The sequence below is a fragment of the Fundulus heteroclitus genome, chromosome 21 (assembly GCF_011125445.2).
Source record: "Fundulus heteroclitus isolate FHET01 chromosome 21, MU-UCD_Fhet_4.1, whole genome shotgun sequence".
NCBI classification, from domain to species: domain Eukaryota; kingdom Metazoa; phylum Chordata; class Actinopteri; order Cyprinodontiformes; family Fundulidae; genus Fundulus; species Fundulus heteroclitus.
This window is the reverse complement of record NC_046381.1, coordinates 4,220,137-4,236,768: the sequence shown is the minus strand read 5'-3', so window position 1 is coordinate 4,236,768 and position 16,632 is coordinate 4,220,137. Positions and strand designations below refer to the sequence as shown.

The 16,632-nt window shown below is 42.4% G+C and overlaps 1 protein-coding gene across 1 annotated transcript in view; it reads left to right on the top strand.

Moving 5' to 3' along the window:
* Positions 1-6,660: 6,660 nt before the first annotated feature.
* phex (phosphate regulating endopeptidase homolog, X-linked) overlaps positions 6,661-16,632 on the top strand; it is a gene marked incomplete at its 3' end in the record, with an annotated part of 36,503 nt that continues 26,531 nt past the window's right edge. The window contains 4 exon segments of the mRNA XM_036125230.1: positions 6,661-7,675; positions 13,564-13,620; positions 13,710-13,871; positions 15,131-15,214. Coding sequence (XP_035981123.1) covers positions 7,552-7,675; positions 13,564-13,620; positions 13,710-13,871; positions 15,131-15,214 — 427 coding nt within the window.

Sequence of the window (16,632 nt, the reverse complement as noted above, 5' to 3'; positions counted from 1 at the left end):
CTCGTGTCATTTCTCAGTCTTTGTTAATCTGACAAATTTGACGCTTAAAAAGTAAAAATACAGAAACGGGGAAACGGAGTGTGCCGCACCATCACAGAGAGCAAAGATGAGCGTTACTGGAAGAGTGCTGCTGATCGATGGCATTGATTCGTCTTTTAATAGATGGAACATTTAGCTACGCACACTTTTTATACAACCAGGTCGTATCGGGTCTAGTCTGTACAGATATGTCAACACAATCCCAAGAAAAAAAAAAAAAAAACATCAGCAAAGACCTTTCAGAGGCAACTGATGCTGCCGAGGTGATTTCCCAACAACCAGCTGTTGTGGACACTGGTGGCCAATCTTTCCAGCAGGGTTTAAGTTGCTGAGAGAAAAGGTTAGCGTAAAAAAGGTTATCCTAGTTTTTTTTTGTTTTTCAGAAAAGAACCTTGGAGCACAGTCAAAAGTATTTTTAAAGTCGCTTTTCAACAAACATCTGCTGTCCATTGGGACAGTGATTTTTAAGGGCTAGCTGCCTGTCATCTAACAAACCATTAACTCCTCAGGATTCAACTTGTGCAGTTTTTATCTATTTGATTATGAATATTACTAATTCTAATTGGATATTCTAATTAATGGTATGCTACTCTAGTCAAAGGTAAGCCAGACCTGATACCCGCGGCTGCAGTGTCTGTGCAGGTCGGCTACACTTCCCTGGTTAGAAGTGGCCTCTATTACAGGCTGGTTGGCCTTGACTTCATGGAGCAAGATTGGTGATTGTGTGTGAAGTGAGATGGGATCTTAGTGTCTCATTATTGTATCAGATAATTGACATTAGAAAAGAATCTGTTAATAAGTCTATTCTTTTTCCAATAAGCTGTATAATAAATTTAAACAGGCCTGAAATAATACATACATATATTATTAGTATTAGCTGTAACTCTACGCAGGTTCAGCGGGTTTATCCCGTTTAATTCGTGGTGAGAAAGGCAAAGACAGCTTCTCCTACCTTTCTACTAATGCTTTATATCAGGCCTCCACTCTTCCACCAACTTTTCAGCTGTTCTATGCGGGATTTATCGATTTAAAACAGGTTCAAATGAAGCTCCTGGGACGTCGTCTCCATCGACGATTGGAGACGACTGATTGGCTTTGCAGTTGCTGCCTTTGTAGCCTGTTCAACCATCTGGGAGACCCGATCTGTCTCCGGGTAAATGTGACGTCCTTTGAGAAATGTCCCGTTCAGGTTTATCAGTGGACAGGTGCCACTCGGGTAGCCCCTCCCTGCCTGTAAAATTCCACCATTAGAGCAGCACTGCCTGGCACAAAATGGCGAAGGGAGAGCCCAGCGGATCAGAACGGTCTCTTACTGACAGAATAATAAAGTTAGGAGTTACTTACTTTATGTTCCTCCGAAGGGTGATGCCGTTTTGCTCTGAATTTATCCTTTGCAAATATGCGCATACGAGGCGACGGGTGAGAAGGGGAGGGGAAATGGTTGCAGCTGGAGTGGAGGTAGAGAGGCGTGGCTTGATGCACGTCTTGTTTTGGTCTACAGACCTAGTGGTGAGATGGCGCTTATTGCTCCTTTAAAGAAACGGGCTGAAAATAGAAAGTTTGTCTGATCGTATCCGTTTTGTCTTGCAGTTTGTTTGGTTTGATTATAGTTTAATGCTGACCATTGCAATGTTCACCAAATCGTTGTAATGTAGTGAATGTGCCTCAAACGCTTCAATTAGAAAGTCTGTCACCACACACACCATGTGAGTTAAATCTTTAAAAAAAACAATTACCTAGAAGTGAGCCATGGCGCACGGAGCCTGCTCTTATTTCATTCCAGACACCACTATTATGAGAATTAGTTAGTGTAGCAGAACCCTGAGTTGAACAGGATTACAGCAATATGGGTGCAGTCGAAGCTCTGATTACGTTTGGAAATCGCCTCCCTGCTTCAGATGACAGCCACAGTTTAGTTTTTTTTTATTTTTATCTGAACAACATTACATGGATGAGTGAAATACCGGACCTTTCAGTCCGCTCCTGACAAAGACCACAGTGGAGATAAAGCTTGGAACGGCACCGGTGGTGCCAGCGCCTCCTGGTTTGCTTCTGTGACGCCAGGGCCAGTGACAAATCGTCTCCCTGGGTAATCTGAACCGGCTAACAAGCCACTCTTGATCGTGTGCCATCAGGGTCTCTGAAAACACGCTCCCCTCCGCATCCTTCCATCAGCGATGTCCTGTCACTGAGAATGAACGCGTCCCTTAGATGATTTCATGCGCATCGGCGCTCAGGCCGACGCTTGTTTACATCCACACGTACAATTTCCGTCTGAACGAGGTTGTTTACACCACTTGTTGAGTTGTGCTGGCTTGTTGTATGAGGCTAAATGTTATATTTCTTTGTGCCGATTTGAACCACAACAGCTCAAACACGTACAAACATCGGGTTCAATGCTCCTTTAGTTAAATACAACTGTATGAAGTTATATTTGTGTGTGTTTGGGGGAGTTTTAGGGCTTTGTGGGTTTTCTTTGTCGTCAGTTGGCAAAGTTTGCTTTAGTGCTGCACATTTTCACGGCAGGCGAAAACCTTTACGCAACGCCCGTTGTCGTGTGCGTAAAACGTCGCACTGCAGATTGTTCCTCCTGGAATCGATCCTCGGCCTCTTTCTGCGTGGAGGTCACGGGTTGATGCACGGGTTCTCCCACAGTCCAAAACCATGCCTGTCAGGTTAAATGCTTACTTTAAATTGCTCTTGGGTAGAAGCAGGCGCATCATTAGACGTATTTTTTATTTTTTTTTAATAGCATTGGATCTCCCAACAAACCACTTTTAGATATGTGTCTGTTAAGAAAGACGCATTAAGCTCCTTCATTTCAGAGCAGCTGCAGAGCCTGGTGCTACAACAGCTGGAAGCAGCATACAGACTGAAGGTAACGTTAAAACCAGTAGGAACGTCTCTGGCAGCTTCTGGCTGGATTGGCATCATGATGTTAAAAATATCTGGTCCTTAGTTCAGTGAAAATTAAAGTGTTTATTCCTAAAGTAGCTTCACACATTAAAAGGTCCTCCAGATCAGCACATTGCTGCAGCCGGTCCGATTCTACGTGTAGACAGAAAAAATGTGTTGCTCCATAAACCGGGAAGATATGATTCATCTACTGGTGCCAGTAAGACGTGGTGGTAAGCGTCCCTCTTCTCTCCCTCCTTCCTCTTCTCTGCCTCGACTTAGTAGAAGTTTATTGCTCATATTTTGACTCATTTTGCAAACATTTTACATTTTTACGAAACCTAAAACGGCAGAAACAATACTCAAAATCAGTTCAGATTCTTTTAATTTTAGAAAGATATTTATAAAGTTGAAGTATTTGTATGAGTAGTAATGGGTTGTATATATTTATTATGAGTTAAAGTACTTCAAACATTTTATTTATATAATTCCTAATAAGTGAAATAATAATACTGACAGCAGGGGGAAATATTTGTGTCCAAGAAAGATGTAGCGCTGTTATATTTTTATCCCCACATGTTAAAACATTTTCTCTACAGAAAGTGTTTTAATAGTAAAGACTAATGGTTCACATCCTCAGTGGAGAACAACAGACTGTTTTAAAATCTTTTATTTATTATTGTTGGCCAAATGAAGATTTTCTTCATAAGTGGAACGAAGGCGGAAAAGATGCAGTAAAACAGAACAGCTTCATGAAAGAAGGAAGATGTTTCCAGACTAATTTTAATCAGTTGTTTGGAAAACTTTCATGCTAATTTAAATAAATAAACTGGTTTTAGGAACCTATTTGACAAAGATTTGAGTGTTTTTTCTTCTAAATATCCCAAAAGCTGTCATTATCTGTTATTTTTTTTTTCTTTTCAATCAGTCATAAACTTATAATGTCTCTTCATCCTTCATTTCAAGTACTTAAAAAATAAATTTGTAAGTTATTGAAAGTTATTGTAAAACTTTTTGTTTGATTGCTAATCATTTTCTGGGTTCTGATTGAATGTAAAGTCAGAGAACTGGTACAGTACGTCCTATATCATTTTAATTTGAGATTACTTATGAACAACGCCACTGTCTCAGGAAAATTGTTGAATTTGGCGCTTTGGCTAAAACCTCCAGCGTTTCAAGACCCTGGAGGCGCCCCTGGTTGTGTGTGTGTGTGTGTGTGTGTGTGTGTGTGTGTGTGTGCACAGCTGTATGTCTTTGTGTCTTTGTGTCAGTCTGTGATGGACAGACAACCTGTCCAAAGCGTACCCCGTCCCTCACCCAGCCACCGCTTGGAGACGGCACATTCTCTGGAGACCAAGAAAAGTACGGGCAGAGTTCATATATCTTAATGGAGAACTTTACTGGAACATCCTTGATAAGAAGCCAAAGATAAATAAGATAATATAAAGCCGCCGGAACAGTCGCCTCTCTTGAACCCAGTTGAAATTGTACAGAAAGAGCTGAAGATCCGAGTCCACAGGAACTGTAGAGGGTTGAGCCTAAAATAGAATCTGATCCACGCGTCTTTAGGCTGTCATTACCTAAAAAACAGTCTGTAGATAACTGGCTATCGCTATCAGCAACATTGTGTGAATTTCACATCAGTGGGCCTTCTAGTAACATACAGCATGTACCGATGAAGGCTTGGATGTGTTGTGCTTCAGCGTTACGCACGGCTGATTTAACCGAGAAACTGTGTGGACATGAGTATAATTGTAGCGCACCAGCACTAGCATTACCCCCCCCTAACAGAAACATGCACTAAACTATAATAATCCAAGCAAAGCTTGTGGTTTCGGTGGTTTGTCTGTGGGCAAACATGACACACAGGAAGCCCGGTGATTCTCCTGAGGTTGCAGAGCAGCGTTTCACCCGCCTGAGCTCCAACATGTTGTCCTCCTCAAGACGCTGGGCCCCCCGAACCAGACGGGCCAGACTTTTTTTTTTTTCCCGTGCCTCTCTCCAAACCGCAGAGCCCCTCCGGCGTTCTGAAGGAGCCCGGCCGTGATTACACTTCCTGCGTGAGCGGGCCCTGATGGGACGACACGTGGTAATTAGGGAGGGTGTTCCCCTCAGACGCGTAAATACCGTGTGGCCTTCTCCTCAGCGGCAGAGGTGTGTTTACAGAGCGGCAGACTCTGCCGTCAGCAGGTTTCAGCGCGGCCGTGGAAGGCGTCCGTCCTCCAGGACTCCGCGTCTCCAGTTGTGTTTGTTTCAACACGGGATCCCTGGGAAGCCGATTTTGTTTTTGTTGCTGCTTCCTTGTCCGTGTGAGCACAGATGGACGTGTGCCCATGAGAGTTGCTGTTGCTTATCTCCCGCTGAGGACGGCCTGGAGCGAAGTGTAAACAGACACAGGAGGGGAGACGAGGAGCGTCCAGTTAGCCGCCGCCCCGCATGTCCAGGTTCTGGTTTATTGGCCCCGGTGAGAAGAAAATCTGCGAAGTTGTCGCAGAAACGAAGTAAACATGAAGATTATTGAGAAGTTGAGGTCATTGAGGGGCGGCTGCCAACTTAAAAACAGATTTATGTCAAACTCCACAGAGGAGGCTCCTGCACAGCCTGGAAAACTCTCGTCTTTGCTAACTACCTCTATTCTTTCATTAAGGTCTTCCTTTTGTTCCTCCTTGTTTCCTTCTTTCCCTCCTCTTTTCCTTCCTTTTTGTTCCTTCCTTTCTTCCTTTTGTCTCTCCTTTCCTTTTATCCATCCTTGTTTCCATCCTCCCTTTCCTTTGTCTCTCTATGTTTCCTTCCTTCCATCCTTCCTTTTGACCTTCATTCCTGTCTTTTTTCTGCCTTTCATTACTGTTTCCTTTTCTTTTTTCTAGTCATTAGGTTTTGCATTTTTCATATTTAAACCTGCCTACCATCCGTCTGTCTTTCAGTTTGTCCATCCATCCATCCATCCATCCATCCATCCATATTTCAGTTTGTCTGTCCATCCATCCATCCATCCATCCATATTTCAGTTTGTCCATCCATCCATCCATCCATATTTCAGTTTGTCTGTCCATCCATCCATCCATCCATCCATATTTCAGTTTGTCCATCCATCCATCCATCCATCCATCAATATTTCAGTTTATCCATCCATCCATCCATCCATCCATCCATCCACCAATATTTCAGTTTGTCCATCCATCCATCATCCTTCCATCCATATTTCAGTTTGTCCATCCATCCATCATCCTTCCATCCATATTTCAGTTTGTCCATCCATCCATCATCCATCCAATATTTCAGTTTATCCATCCATCCATATTTCAGTTTGTCTGTCCATCCATCCATCCATCCATCCATCCATATTTCAGTTTGTCTGTCCATCCATCCATCCATCCATCCATCCATATTTCAGTTTGTCCATCCATCCATCCATCCATCCATCAATACTTCAGTTTATCCATCCATCCATCCATCCATCCATCAATATTTCAGTTTGTCCTTCTATCCATCATCCATCCATCCATATTTCAGTTTGTCTGTCTGTCCGTCCGTCCATCCATCCATCCATCCATCCATCCATCCATCCATCCATCCATCCATCAATATTTCAGTTTATCCATCCATCCATCCATATTTCAGTTTATCCATCCATCCATCTATCCATATTTCAGTTTGTCCATCCATCCATCATCCATCCATCCAATATTTCAGTTTATCCATCCATCCATATTTCAGTTTATCCATCCATCCATCCATCCATCCATCCTCTTTGCAGGGCCTTCGTGTTCAGAATTAGAGCCTAAACGGCGAGCAGCGACAGTCATAACAGTCTATCTGGGAGATTTGACACAATGAGATATAAACAGGACACAAGGAACTTTGAGTCCAAATGGAGAACAATGCGATGGTGGTCAGAGCTTCTGCTTGATGAATGGTTGTCATTTTAGCAGAAGAGGAAGTCGCGCCTATATAAGGACTTTGTGGCCGACGCCCCAAACCCTAACGAGCACGTGCAGAAAGAGATTTGACCACATTGATTGCAGCCACCATCTCATAGGCCTTCAAAGAAACTCAGGAAAGCTTCCCATCACATTAATGTGCCGTAATCAGGCTCCCAGCGCACGTGACCCGGATTCTGTTCTGGTCCAGTTACTCTCTGATCTAATAAACGTGCTCCAGAGCCCCATGCTGTTCCGAACATGAGATTAAACACTACGCCCTGCTCCTTAACACACACCAGAGGTGGCGCACAGACGCGCTGCCAGATAAGCGGGCCTGGTCTACGCCAAGGATCTCTGCTCATCTCCCTGGGAGGACCGGTCCCTGGAGTCACCGCAGGGAGGGAGGAGTGCTGTGGGAGAGGAGGAGTGTTTTGGGAGGGGAAGGAGGAACAGTTTCTGGAGCCAGAGTGGAGTTAGGGAAGCTGCACACATTTTTTGACAGGTTGGAGAAGGGCAGGAGCTGTTAGACGTGTTGAGAGACAATTCCTGTAGAAAAAAACTTTTTTAGTTTGTTTTATAAATTATTTTAGGGTACTAATTTAACTTTTCAACACTTTTTTTCGTTGCATCTCCTGTGATGGTTTACATTTTTTAGGTTTGTTTGGGTAAGAGTGTGCGTGTAATACAGTCAACGATGGAGCTGGAGCATTTAGACGGCGGGGGGGTTAAACCTCAGAGGGGCATCAGTCGTTTCTACAAGATCGCTCTGGCCATGTGTGTGTGCCTCTGCGCTGCTCTGCTGCTCGCTCTCATACTGGGTGAGTCCACACACACACACACACACACACACACACACAGACACACACACCGCTACCCTTTGTCCTACATTATAATTTGTAGGGAACTTAATGTATGGTACGGAACGGTCCCAGTCCTCAAATCTGCAGCACACGCAGAGTGTCATAACATACAGGCGCGCTGGTGGGGGAGTCCTGGAGGGCTGTTGGGTAACACGAGTCCGGCTATTTTTGGGTCACATCAGGTTTCGCGTGTCCGTAGTGTCCACTACAAGGCGGGAGTGAAAGGACGGTGTTTGACTTTTGAGGGGGAAAGTGTTGGATTAACGGGTTTAACTATTAACAGGTCATGATAGGGCGTCCAGGGTTGTACCCCGCCTCTCGCCCAATGACCGCTGGAGACAGGCACCAACCCAACACCACACACTGATAAGCTGATATAGATAATAATGGGTAAATATTAACAGGGGGGAATTGTGTATAAAATGACAGACGGATAAAAAATAACCCTGTAAATAAGTAATTAATTTACTTAATTGGTGTCTTTATTTGTCTTGATGGGTTTGTACATGTGGGTCCATGTATTAATCTATTTATTTATGTGTGTACACACACTGTTTTTATCTTGCTTTGATGATCTTAACTGTAGCACTTTGAGGCTTTTCTTAAATGTAAAGTGCATTACAAATAAAAAATTACTAATATTATTGTTATTATTATTGTACACAGGAAGCTTTACCGTCGGAGAGCAAAGATGTGCTGCGTCAGATTACAGCTTCTTTTTCTAGTTAATTTCCATCTGCTGTCCCAACGGGAGTTTCAGGAAAAGTTTAGAGGAAATGAAACAAGCTAGAAAACAGGAAAAAGAACAAGAGAAGATTACAAAACACGTTAAACATCACGTTAAATTGCACTCGCATTAAAGAGGACAGAATGACAACTATTGCATTCATAAAAGTTGTTCATACCCTGCTACAACCATCAGCTTGACGTCTGAGCTTTGACTAGGCCATCCGACCATGAATTTGCTTTGAGATAAACTGTTCCACTGCAGCTCTGACTGCATGCTTAAGATAGTTGTCCTGCAGGAAGGTGAACCTCCGCCACAGCTTCAAGTCAAAACGGGTTTTCTTTTGGAATTTGTTTTGGGTTTAGCGCCGTCCATTTTCTCATTAACTTTGATTTTATCTGTCCCTCTGAATAAAAAAAAATCCTCATAATGGTGAAGCTCCCACCACCATGTTTCCCCATGGTTTCCCCACCATGGAAATGGTATGTTCAAATAGAAACAGGTTGCGTTTTCAATGTAGGTCCACAAGATGAATGTTGGTCTCTTTTGAATGGAGGACCTTTTTCCACTTTACTTGCGTAAAACATGAAATTATTTCATTTCAAACTATGGCTTTCCTCTTTCATGACGGACAGGTTTGTGGAGAGCAAATATGCTAGTATTTTCCTTTTAAATCCTCCCCCCCTCTCCTCCAGAGTTACCACGGGCCTCTTGGCTGGTACTCTGATGAATGCTTGTAACTCAGGTGGACATTCACTGGACGGTCATTGGGAAGCTTTACCTGCTATTTTGAGGTGTTTCTGTCGCTGTCTGCCAATTCTCATTGGCTCTTGGACAAGTCTTCTGTTAGAAACCTTACAGTGGGCAGCTTACTGGGTGGCTAATGATGAAATTATACCATGTTCTTCCCACTTCCCAGATTTTGGTCCGGCGGTCCTCACTGGTACATTCAGAGGTTTAGAAATGCAGCTTCAACCAATACTTTAAGTATGTTTTGCAACAGCCAGACTTTATTGATCAAGGTCTGATTACTTTTACCAGGTGTACAACTCTAGAATGAGAAAGTTTTTGTGTCATCAGTTAATATTAAACCAGCTCTATGTAAATGCTTCTAATTGGGCCCCTTAGAAGCATTTAAATGGGGAAAAAACTTTGTTGTGTTCAATAGTTATATCTAGTTAATAAAACATAATAGAAAACTGAACGGCTTGAATATGAACCAAAAAGAATGTAAAGGTATCCACGCAGCACCAGAACAGACTATATTGACATGTTCTGCACTCCTAGAGACCCCGAGTACACAACTAGATTTATTTAATGGCAAAAAAAGTGGATTTTTCATGATATGTCCCCATTAATGATGAATGATTGACCTCCTAGCTGTTTGAAAATGGCTGCGGAAAGTGACCAGTTAATCAGACCAAGTCATCAGACTCGCCTTAGGATATATTGCGCTGTACAAGTCATAGAAATGTACAGTAAGAACAGCATACAATGTTGTAAAGTGTTCCCACATTTTGCACCGCTCGCATTTTCCGGAGAATCAAATAGTTTGCCAAGTAAGCTTTTTACTAATGCTTTAAAACGAAAGATTTAGGAAATTATGTCCAGTTTTTGTGTTGATGTGAATCTATCCTGCATGACTCTCTAATCTAAACATAAAATGTCGTTACGAGACTAAAATTCAAATGCAGAAAGATGCAGTTTATTTAATCAGTTGATTAAACTCAACATTGCCAGTGCAACTCATAAAGGCTGATAGTGTATTTTAAAAATGTTTTTTTTTTAGGATGCTCAACATGCTATTTCAAGTGCTGATGTGGCGCAAAGCTAATGAGCTGTCCGCTTCCACTGGACGCAAATTACATTTCCCAATATGGGGAATTTGGGGAGCATGGAAACGGCATCAGTGCTTCCACTGTTGTGTGGCTCTGAGGATGGTCTGGGCTGCAGGGGCTCATGCGCCGGTCTTGGGTGGGGTGAGTATTGTGCCTTTTTGTTATTGTGGGAAAGCAGCGTTCTTGTGGCCACGCTGAAGTGCAATCATCTTATGAGGCCGTGCACGCAGTGCCAAGCTCCCACTCTAATGGAAACGCGCCTCAAGTTTCCAGCCAAGTGAGTGAAGAAAGTCAGGTTGCTTTGATTCGTTTAGGGTTTATTAATTAGGAAAAAGTTTGACTCTTTGATGAGAGTTTGTCTCCATTGATGGGTCTTCTGTGGTTTGGTAACTACAGCGCTTGAATGCGTGTGTTTTCATCAGAAGTGACCACAGCGCGGGGCGATTCTGGAGAGCGCCTCCAGTCCGACTAAAAGAGAAGCGAACCTCTGAGGTCAGACAACGTGGCGCAGCTCAGTCCTGCTCCGCTCATCCGTTTATGATAAGCGCTTGGTTTCCAAATACAGTTTTCCAGCTCACTTCATGTTTTTTTTTTTTTTTTTTGGTGGCCTTTGTTTACATCTGAACCACATCACAGGCGTTGGAGAGTCGAACTTTCTTGGAAAGTTCTTGAAACGGAAGTGAAGCGGTAAACCTGTGGTTGTTCTTCCGGAGAATAAATAGGTGGTTTACTGGGTCTCATTTTAGTCTTCTGCCTATTCTTAGTACAAGTGTGTTACGTAATCGTACCTTAAAGCAGAGCTGACGAGGGCGATAAACAGCTACAGGGAAAAAAGTTTCCATGACTGTCAATACATCAATAGGGAAAATTGCCCTTGATTAATGGATCATTAACAAGAGTGACCACCTTAGGTCTCTCTGATCTCTGCTTCAGCTACTCCCAACTTACAGGCAAATACTCTAAACTTGTGGTTTGGACTGTTAGGAAGTGGTCTGATGAGTCAAAGCAGATGTTACAGGCCTGCTTTGTCTGCACACATCGGGATGTTTTCAAAGTTTCACATACCGGCCATGAGGCATTTACTGACACTTTAACATCCTCAGCTTTTGTGAGGACATGTGTGTGCAGACCAAGACCTTTTTGCACGTACACCAACAATAAGCCGTGGTTTTCCTCGCATTTGAGAAAGATGCGTCAGACCAAAGAGGAGGCTTACAGCAGTGGGGACCGGGCCGGGTACAACAGGCCAGGAACAAGCTGACGAAGGAGATCAAGGCAGCTGAAAGTTGCTGCAGGGAGAAGCAAAACAAAAGCTTATCATTTAACGACTGTGCTACAATTTGAAGGATCTTGAACACAATAACAAGCAACAAGAGCCCATGCACCCATGCTGTGATGACCCCCCCCCCCTCCCACCCCCAATTGGCTGATGACCTCAACAGCTTTTTCAGTAGGTTTGAAAAACAGCATTTACACCTCATTAACCATACAAAAGAACCACCTGCACCCACTGTTGGCAACTCTTCAGCAAATACAGTAACCATAGGCTGTCCTAAAAGTCGCTAGATGACAACATCACTTAATTTGCGTATTTTGTCATTTGATCCAGGCTGTAGGAAAGAGAAGCAATATTACTGTTAGCAACACAACAGTGGAGTGTTTGTTATGTTTGTTAATGTATAAAAGAAGTCTAGTGAAGGATTTATTTAGCGTATTCCTTTGTTTTTCCTATGTCTGTAATGTTCTTCCTGTCTGTAATGTTTTTCCTGTCTGTAATGTTTTTCTGTTCATGTACAGCACTTTGAATCGTCTTGTTACTGAAAAGCGCTGTATAAACTTACCTTGCTTTACAAAAAGTGATTAAAACACTCTAAATATGTGTTGAACTACAAATGAACTTTATGAAATAGTTTATTCATTTTAATTCACTTTGAATAGATTTTTTTGTAATATTAAATTGACCCAAAAGACAGTTATCACGATACGAATGAATGATTGTGAATCAAGGTGTGTGTGAATCAAATTCAGGTAACTATTTTAGTTTTACTACATTGAAAGCTGTATTTACATCATCAGTAAAACCCGCTTTGTAATCCAGGGCTGGATAACCGGCAGCTTTACGCATTCGTGATTTATTTACAATGTGGAAAAGGAGTGGAGTGGGTTTCTGCTCCGCTCTCTTTGCTCTGACTGCAGGCGGGGCTTTCAGGACGAGGCAGCCGCCTGCCTGTGAAACTGACTAGAGCGCTTTAGGCATGTTGTTGGGGGGGGGGGGGGGGCTTTACAGCAGCAGTTGCTGCGGTGCTTTCATGTTAAGTCTCTTCAATGGGGCCAAAAACACAGAGAAATGTCGACTCACTGGATTTATCACTAGTTGCTTTTTTTGAAGAAAAAAAAAATGTCCCTAGAGGGGTCTAAAAAGTCACTAAATATAGCGATAAAGTCACTAAGATGTCAACAGTGCCTGCGCCCCCTACCAATAACCCCAGAGATGTACGCCAGAATCCTGTTTGTGGACTTCAGATTGGCGTTCAACCCAGCCATCTTCCACCAGAGGCTCACCCAGCTCACCGTGCCATCTCCGCCTGTCAATGGATCACCAATGTCAATGTCAATGGATCAATGCTTCCTGACTGACCAGCAGCAGTAGGAGCGGCTGAGGAGCATCTTCTCCCAATCAAGAACGATCAGCAGCGGCATCATAAATCAGAACAGGTTGATCGATTGATCTGTTCAACGGCTAACACTTGGTAACTTGACCCTCGCAAAATGGATTTCATTCGGCGGAATGAAATCCATTTGGAGAGAGTCATGTTAAACACTTGGTGCAATGTTATTAACAGGAAAATGATCCCTAACACAGCAGCGGATCTGTAGGAGAAAGTGTGAAAATGAAAAGAATCAAGATGTTTCAATGTTCCGGTCAAAGCCCAGACCCCGATCCGGGCTAAAATATTGTTTTGGGACTTTTAAAAAGCAGTTTGGAAACAGATGAGGGGCTTACCGGGATGAACTGAGGCAACATTATAAAGAAGAGTCAGCCCAAATTTCTCAACAAAGACCTGAGAGACTGATAGTGATGTAGAAATTGAATACTGAACGTTCTAATCATCCGTTGAAAATCCATGAACAGCATATAAGTTAAACTCCTTTTGTTTAAATGAAACATCCCAAACTCTCATACTGGAAAGTCTCCCTTTGCTTGGTCCGAACACATTTAATCTTTTACTCTTTTACTCTAGTTGTTAAGCCTGATAAAAACATTTTTATCTCTCCATCAGTCTCTCAGAAATCCAGGCAAGAGGAGTTTTGCCTTTCCCCAGAATGCATCGAAGCAGGTGAGGAAAGGTTCCCGACAGTCATGTAAATGCATTTGGCCTTTTGTGCTGAGCTGTTTGGATCAGAACATCTTTCTTTGTCTCTTTAGCGGGTTCCATACTGAGTAAATTAGACCGGTCTGTCAACCCCTGCGAGGACTTCTACACGTTCTCTTGTGGTGGTTGGTTGAAGGACAACCCGATTCCTGAAGATTCGTCTTCGCACGGCATCTACCCCTGGCTGAGGCAGCATGTAGACATAAAACTTAAAGGTGAGAGTTTTCTTCGCTTTTCCATATACCTGTATCCAAATACTACTTTTTAAAAGTGCCCAGGGCAAATTATCTGAAGATCTTTATATATTTCTATATTTTGTTTAGATGTTACTTTTGTTCACACCTTGATGAAAGTTTGAGAAGGGCACTCTAAAAATGTAATGTAAAAAAATTTATGAAAACCTTGAAACTCAGTACTTCAGCAGACTGAACTTATTAATGACGAGCAAAACTACGCCGATGAGAGTGTTCAGTGCTGAGGCTTATGGGACTCCTGTCTACCCCGCGTAGCTCTACTCGTCCTACCCGAGACTTTTGAACCGTGTAGTCTTTATAGACAAAAGTTCACAGCTTTCAGTGTAGTGAATCCAGGGTTTCCCTCTCTGCAGTATTGAGTCAGCAAATCATGGTACCCCCCCCCCCCTTGAATTTTTACTTGACCAAGATCAGCGTAAGTGAAGCAAAAGATGTACAGAAAAACACAACTTTTCTTGTGAATAATTTCTGTGTTGGATAGTCAAAATATTTTGGGGTTGTTATCCTGCTGAAAGACCCAATGATGACCCAGTAGTTTTCTGGCACTAAATCTGTATTTTAAATGTATTCAATGTCATGGTACTATGGACTCTACCAAGATTCCCAGGACTCTTTTGGAAAAGAAAATGAGCCACAGCATCACAGATGCATCACTATACGCAGTAAATATGGGCAGGAAATGCCTTTCCACATATCCACGCTATACACCCACCTACCTGGGGTCTTTTGTGCCAAAACAGGTGTTTCTACACACAAAACTTATATAAAGTTGCTCCTTCCCCTTTAAACCCAAGTACCATTTAAGAACGTTAACATATTTTCCTCTGCACTTGCTTGTTCCAGTGAAAATCAGTCAAATAAATTGTAATCACTGCAATTTTTTTAGTCTTTTTTTTTTTTTTTTTTTTACCAGTCGTTCAATCAGGGCGGCTGCCTTCCTGAAGGATTCAATCAGTTTTTGATTTTCTCTCAAGCGGTCCTAATCAGACTTTGCAGAACTTTGAATATGAAATCTACTAGAAATCAAAATGCTAGAAATTGTTAAAAAAATATACTAAACTTGAACCAGTCCCTAAGTGAAACACAAGCCAGAAGAATATGTGCATTTCAATTGACAAGAGATTTCTAATGCCACAAATTAAAACAAAGCCTCATAGATCGGAGAGATGGACTGTTAAGTGATGGTGCTGTGAAAACTGACCCTAGGATTTCTCTTACAGAGTTGTTAGAGGCTCCTTCAGATCCAAAAGAGCTGGAGGCTGTGACCAAAGCCAAGATCCTGTATCGCTCCTGTATGAATGAAAGTAAGTCGTGCTCATGAATCTGGCTTATTAGAAATGCTTTTTGAAGGCTGTGTTTGTGTAATTATTCCACTTGAACACAGTATTTGGCCATGTCTAAACTAACTTGACCTGAACCCCAAACTAGCAGCTGTTCATAAAAGGATTGCAAAACAGCTCTCATAAAGTTCCTGTTGGTTTTGGAGTGTAAACAACGAGAAACTAATAGAACCTCTGAAAATAAATATTTTGCCCAAAACCTCTAGAGCTCCTATCTGATTTGAGATTCAGACTGTTTGCTTTTCACTGCATCTGCCTTCACTGAAGATGCTCTTTGCTCATTAAACAGATGCAATATCCTGAGAAAGTAATTGTTCGTACCCAGACCTACCTTGTGCTGATAGAATCAATCAAGATCAAGAATTAGGAATCTTTATATTCATCTTGTGTCACCATAGTGAAATTATTTGAGACAGAGATGCATAGAGATTTCATATAACGCACAGACACAACAAGACATAATATTCTGCACTTCTTTTTCAATTTATTAAACAAAATCAGCTGATTGCACTGACCAAAAACACTTCCTAAGAAGCTTAAAGCATGCAAATAGTCTCTAGGGTCTGATAAGATTCATAGACAATTGAAAAAAGTCTGATAAGAGTCCCTTTGCAAACAATATGAGTGACTGTGTTGTTGCATGAATGAATCACTAAATGCTCCGTCAATGATGCACTCATGCACAGTAAATTATGTGATGTAATCTTAAGCCTCCATTTGCTGCGCTGTGCAATCAGACATTCCCTGAGAAATTTGAAAGTACAAATAGGCATTACCAGTAGTGTGGTTGTAACATGTAACAAATCATAAACATCTCAGGAGGGGGAAATAGCCTTGACACTCCCACAATGTCCAGATCCTTTGGAAACTCGGATCAAATCCCATTAGCACCTAGTGCCCTACCGCTAGGGAGTTTTTTAGCTACCATAGCTACTTATGCCACAGTGATGGAATAACATCCTCCCGAGTCTTTAGGTTCTGCCTCGTCCATGGAGGACATCAAGAATCAAGACTCCATGGAGGACATGGTGACTGGTTTAAGAAGATCCTTAAAGTGCTCTTTCCACCAATGATGTCTTAAGTCTCAGTCTGCAGTTCCCCTCCAAAAGCATATATCATTTTGGCTGGTTCCTGTTTCCATAGTCTGAGATGCCGAACGGTTTTCCAGAACATCCTGAGACCAACTAAAACTTCTCCCTCCATAGTTTCTCCAAATTCCTCAAGTTCTAGCTTCCACAACCACAGAAGCTGCAGTCCTTCAAGCCTGTCAACTGCTTCAAGAGTCCCCAAGGACAAATAATTATTGAGCTTGATGGTTTCCATCTGGTGCTCACCCGCATATCCTCTGATTGCCATGGCGAAGGCTACGATAACCTTTAGGT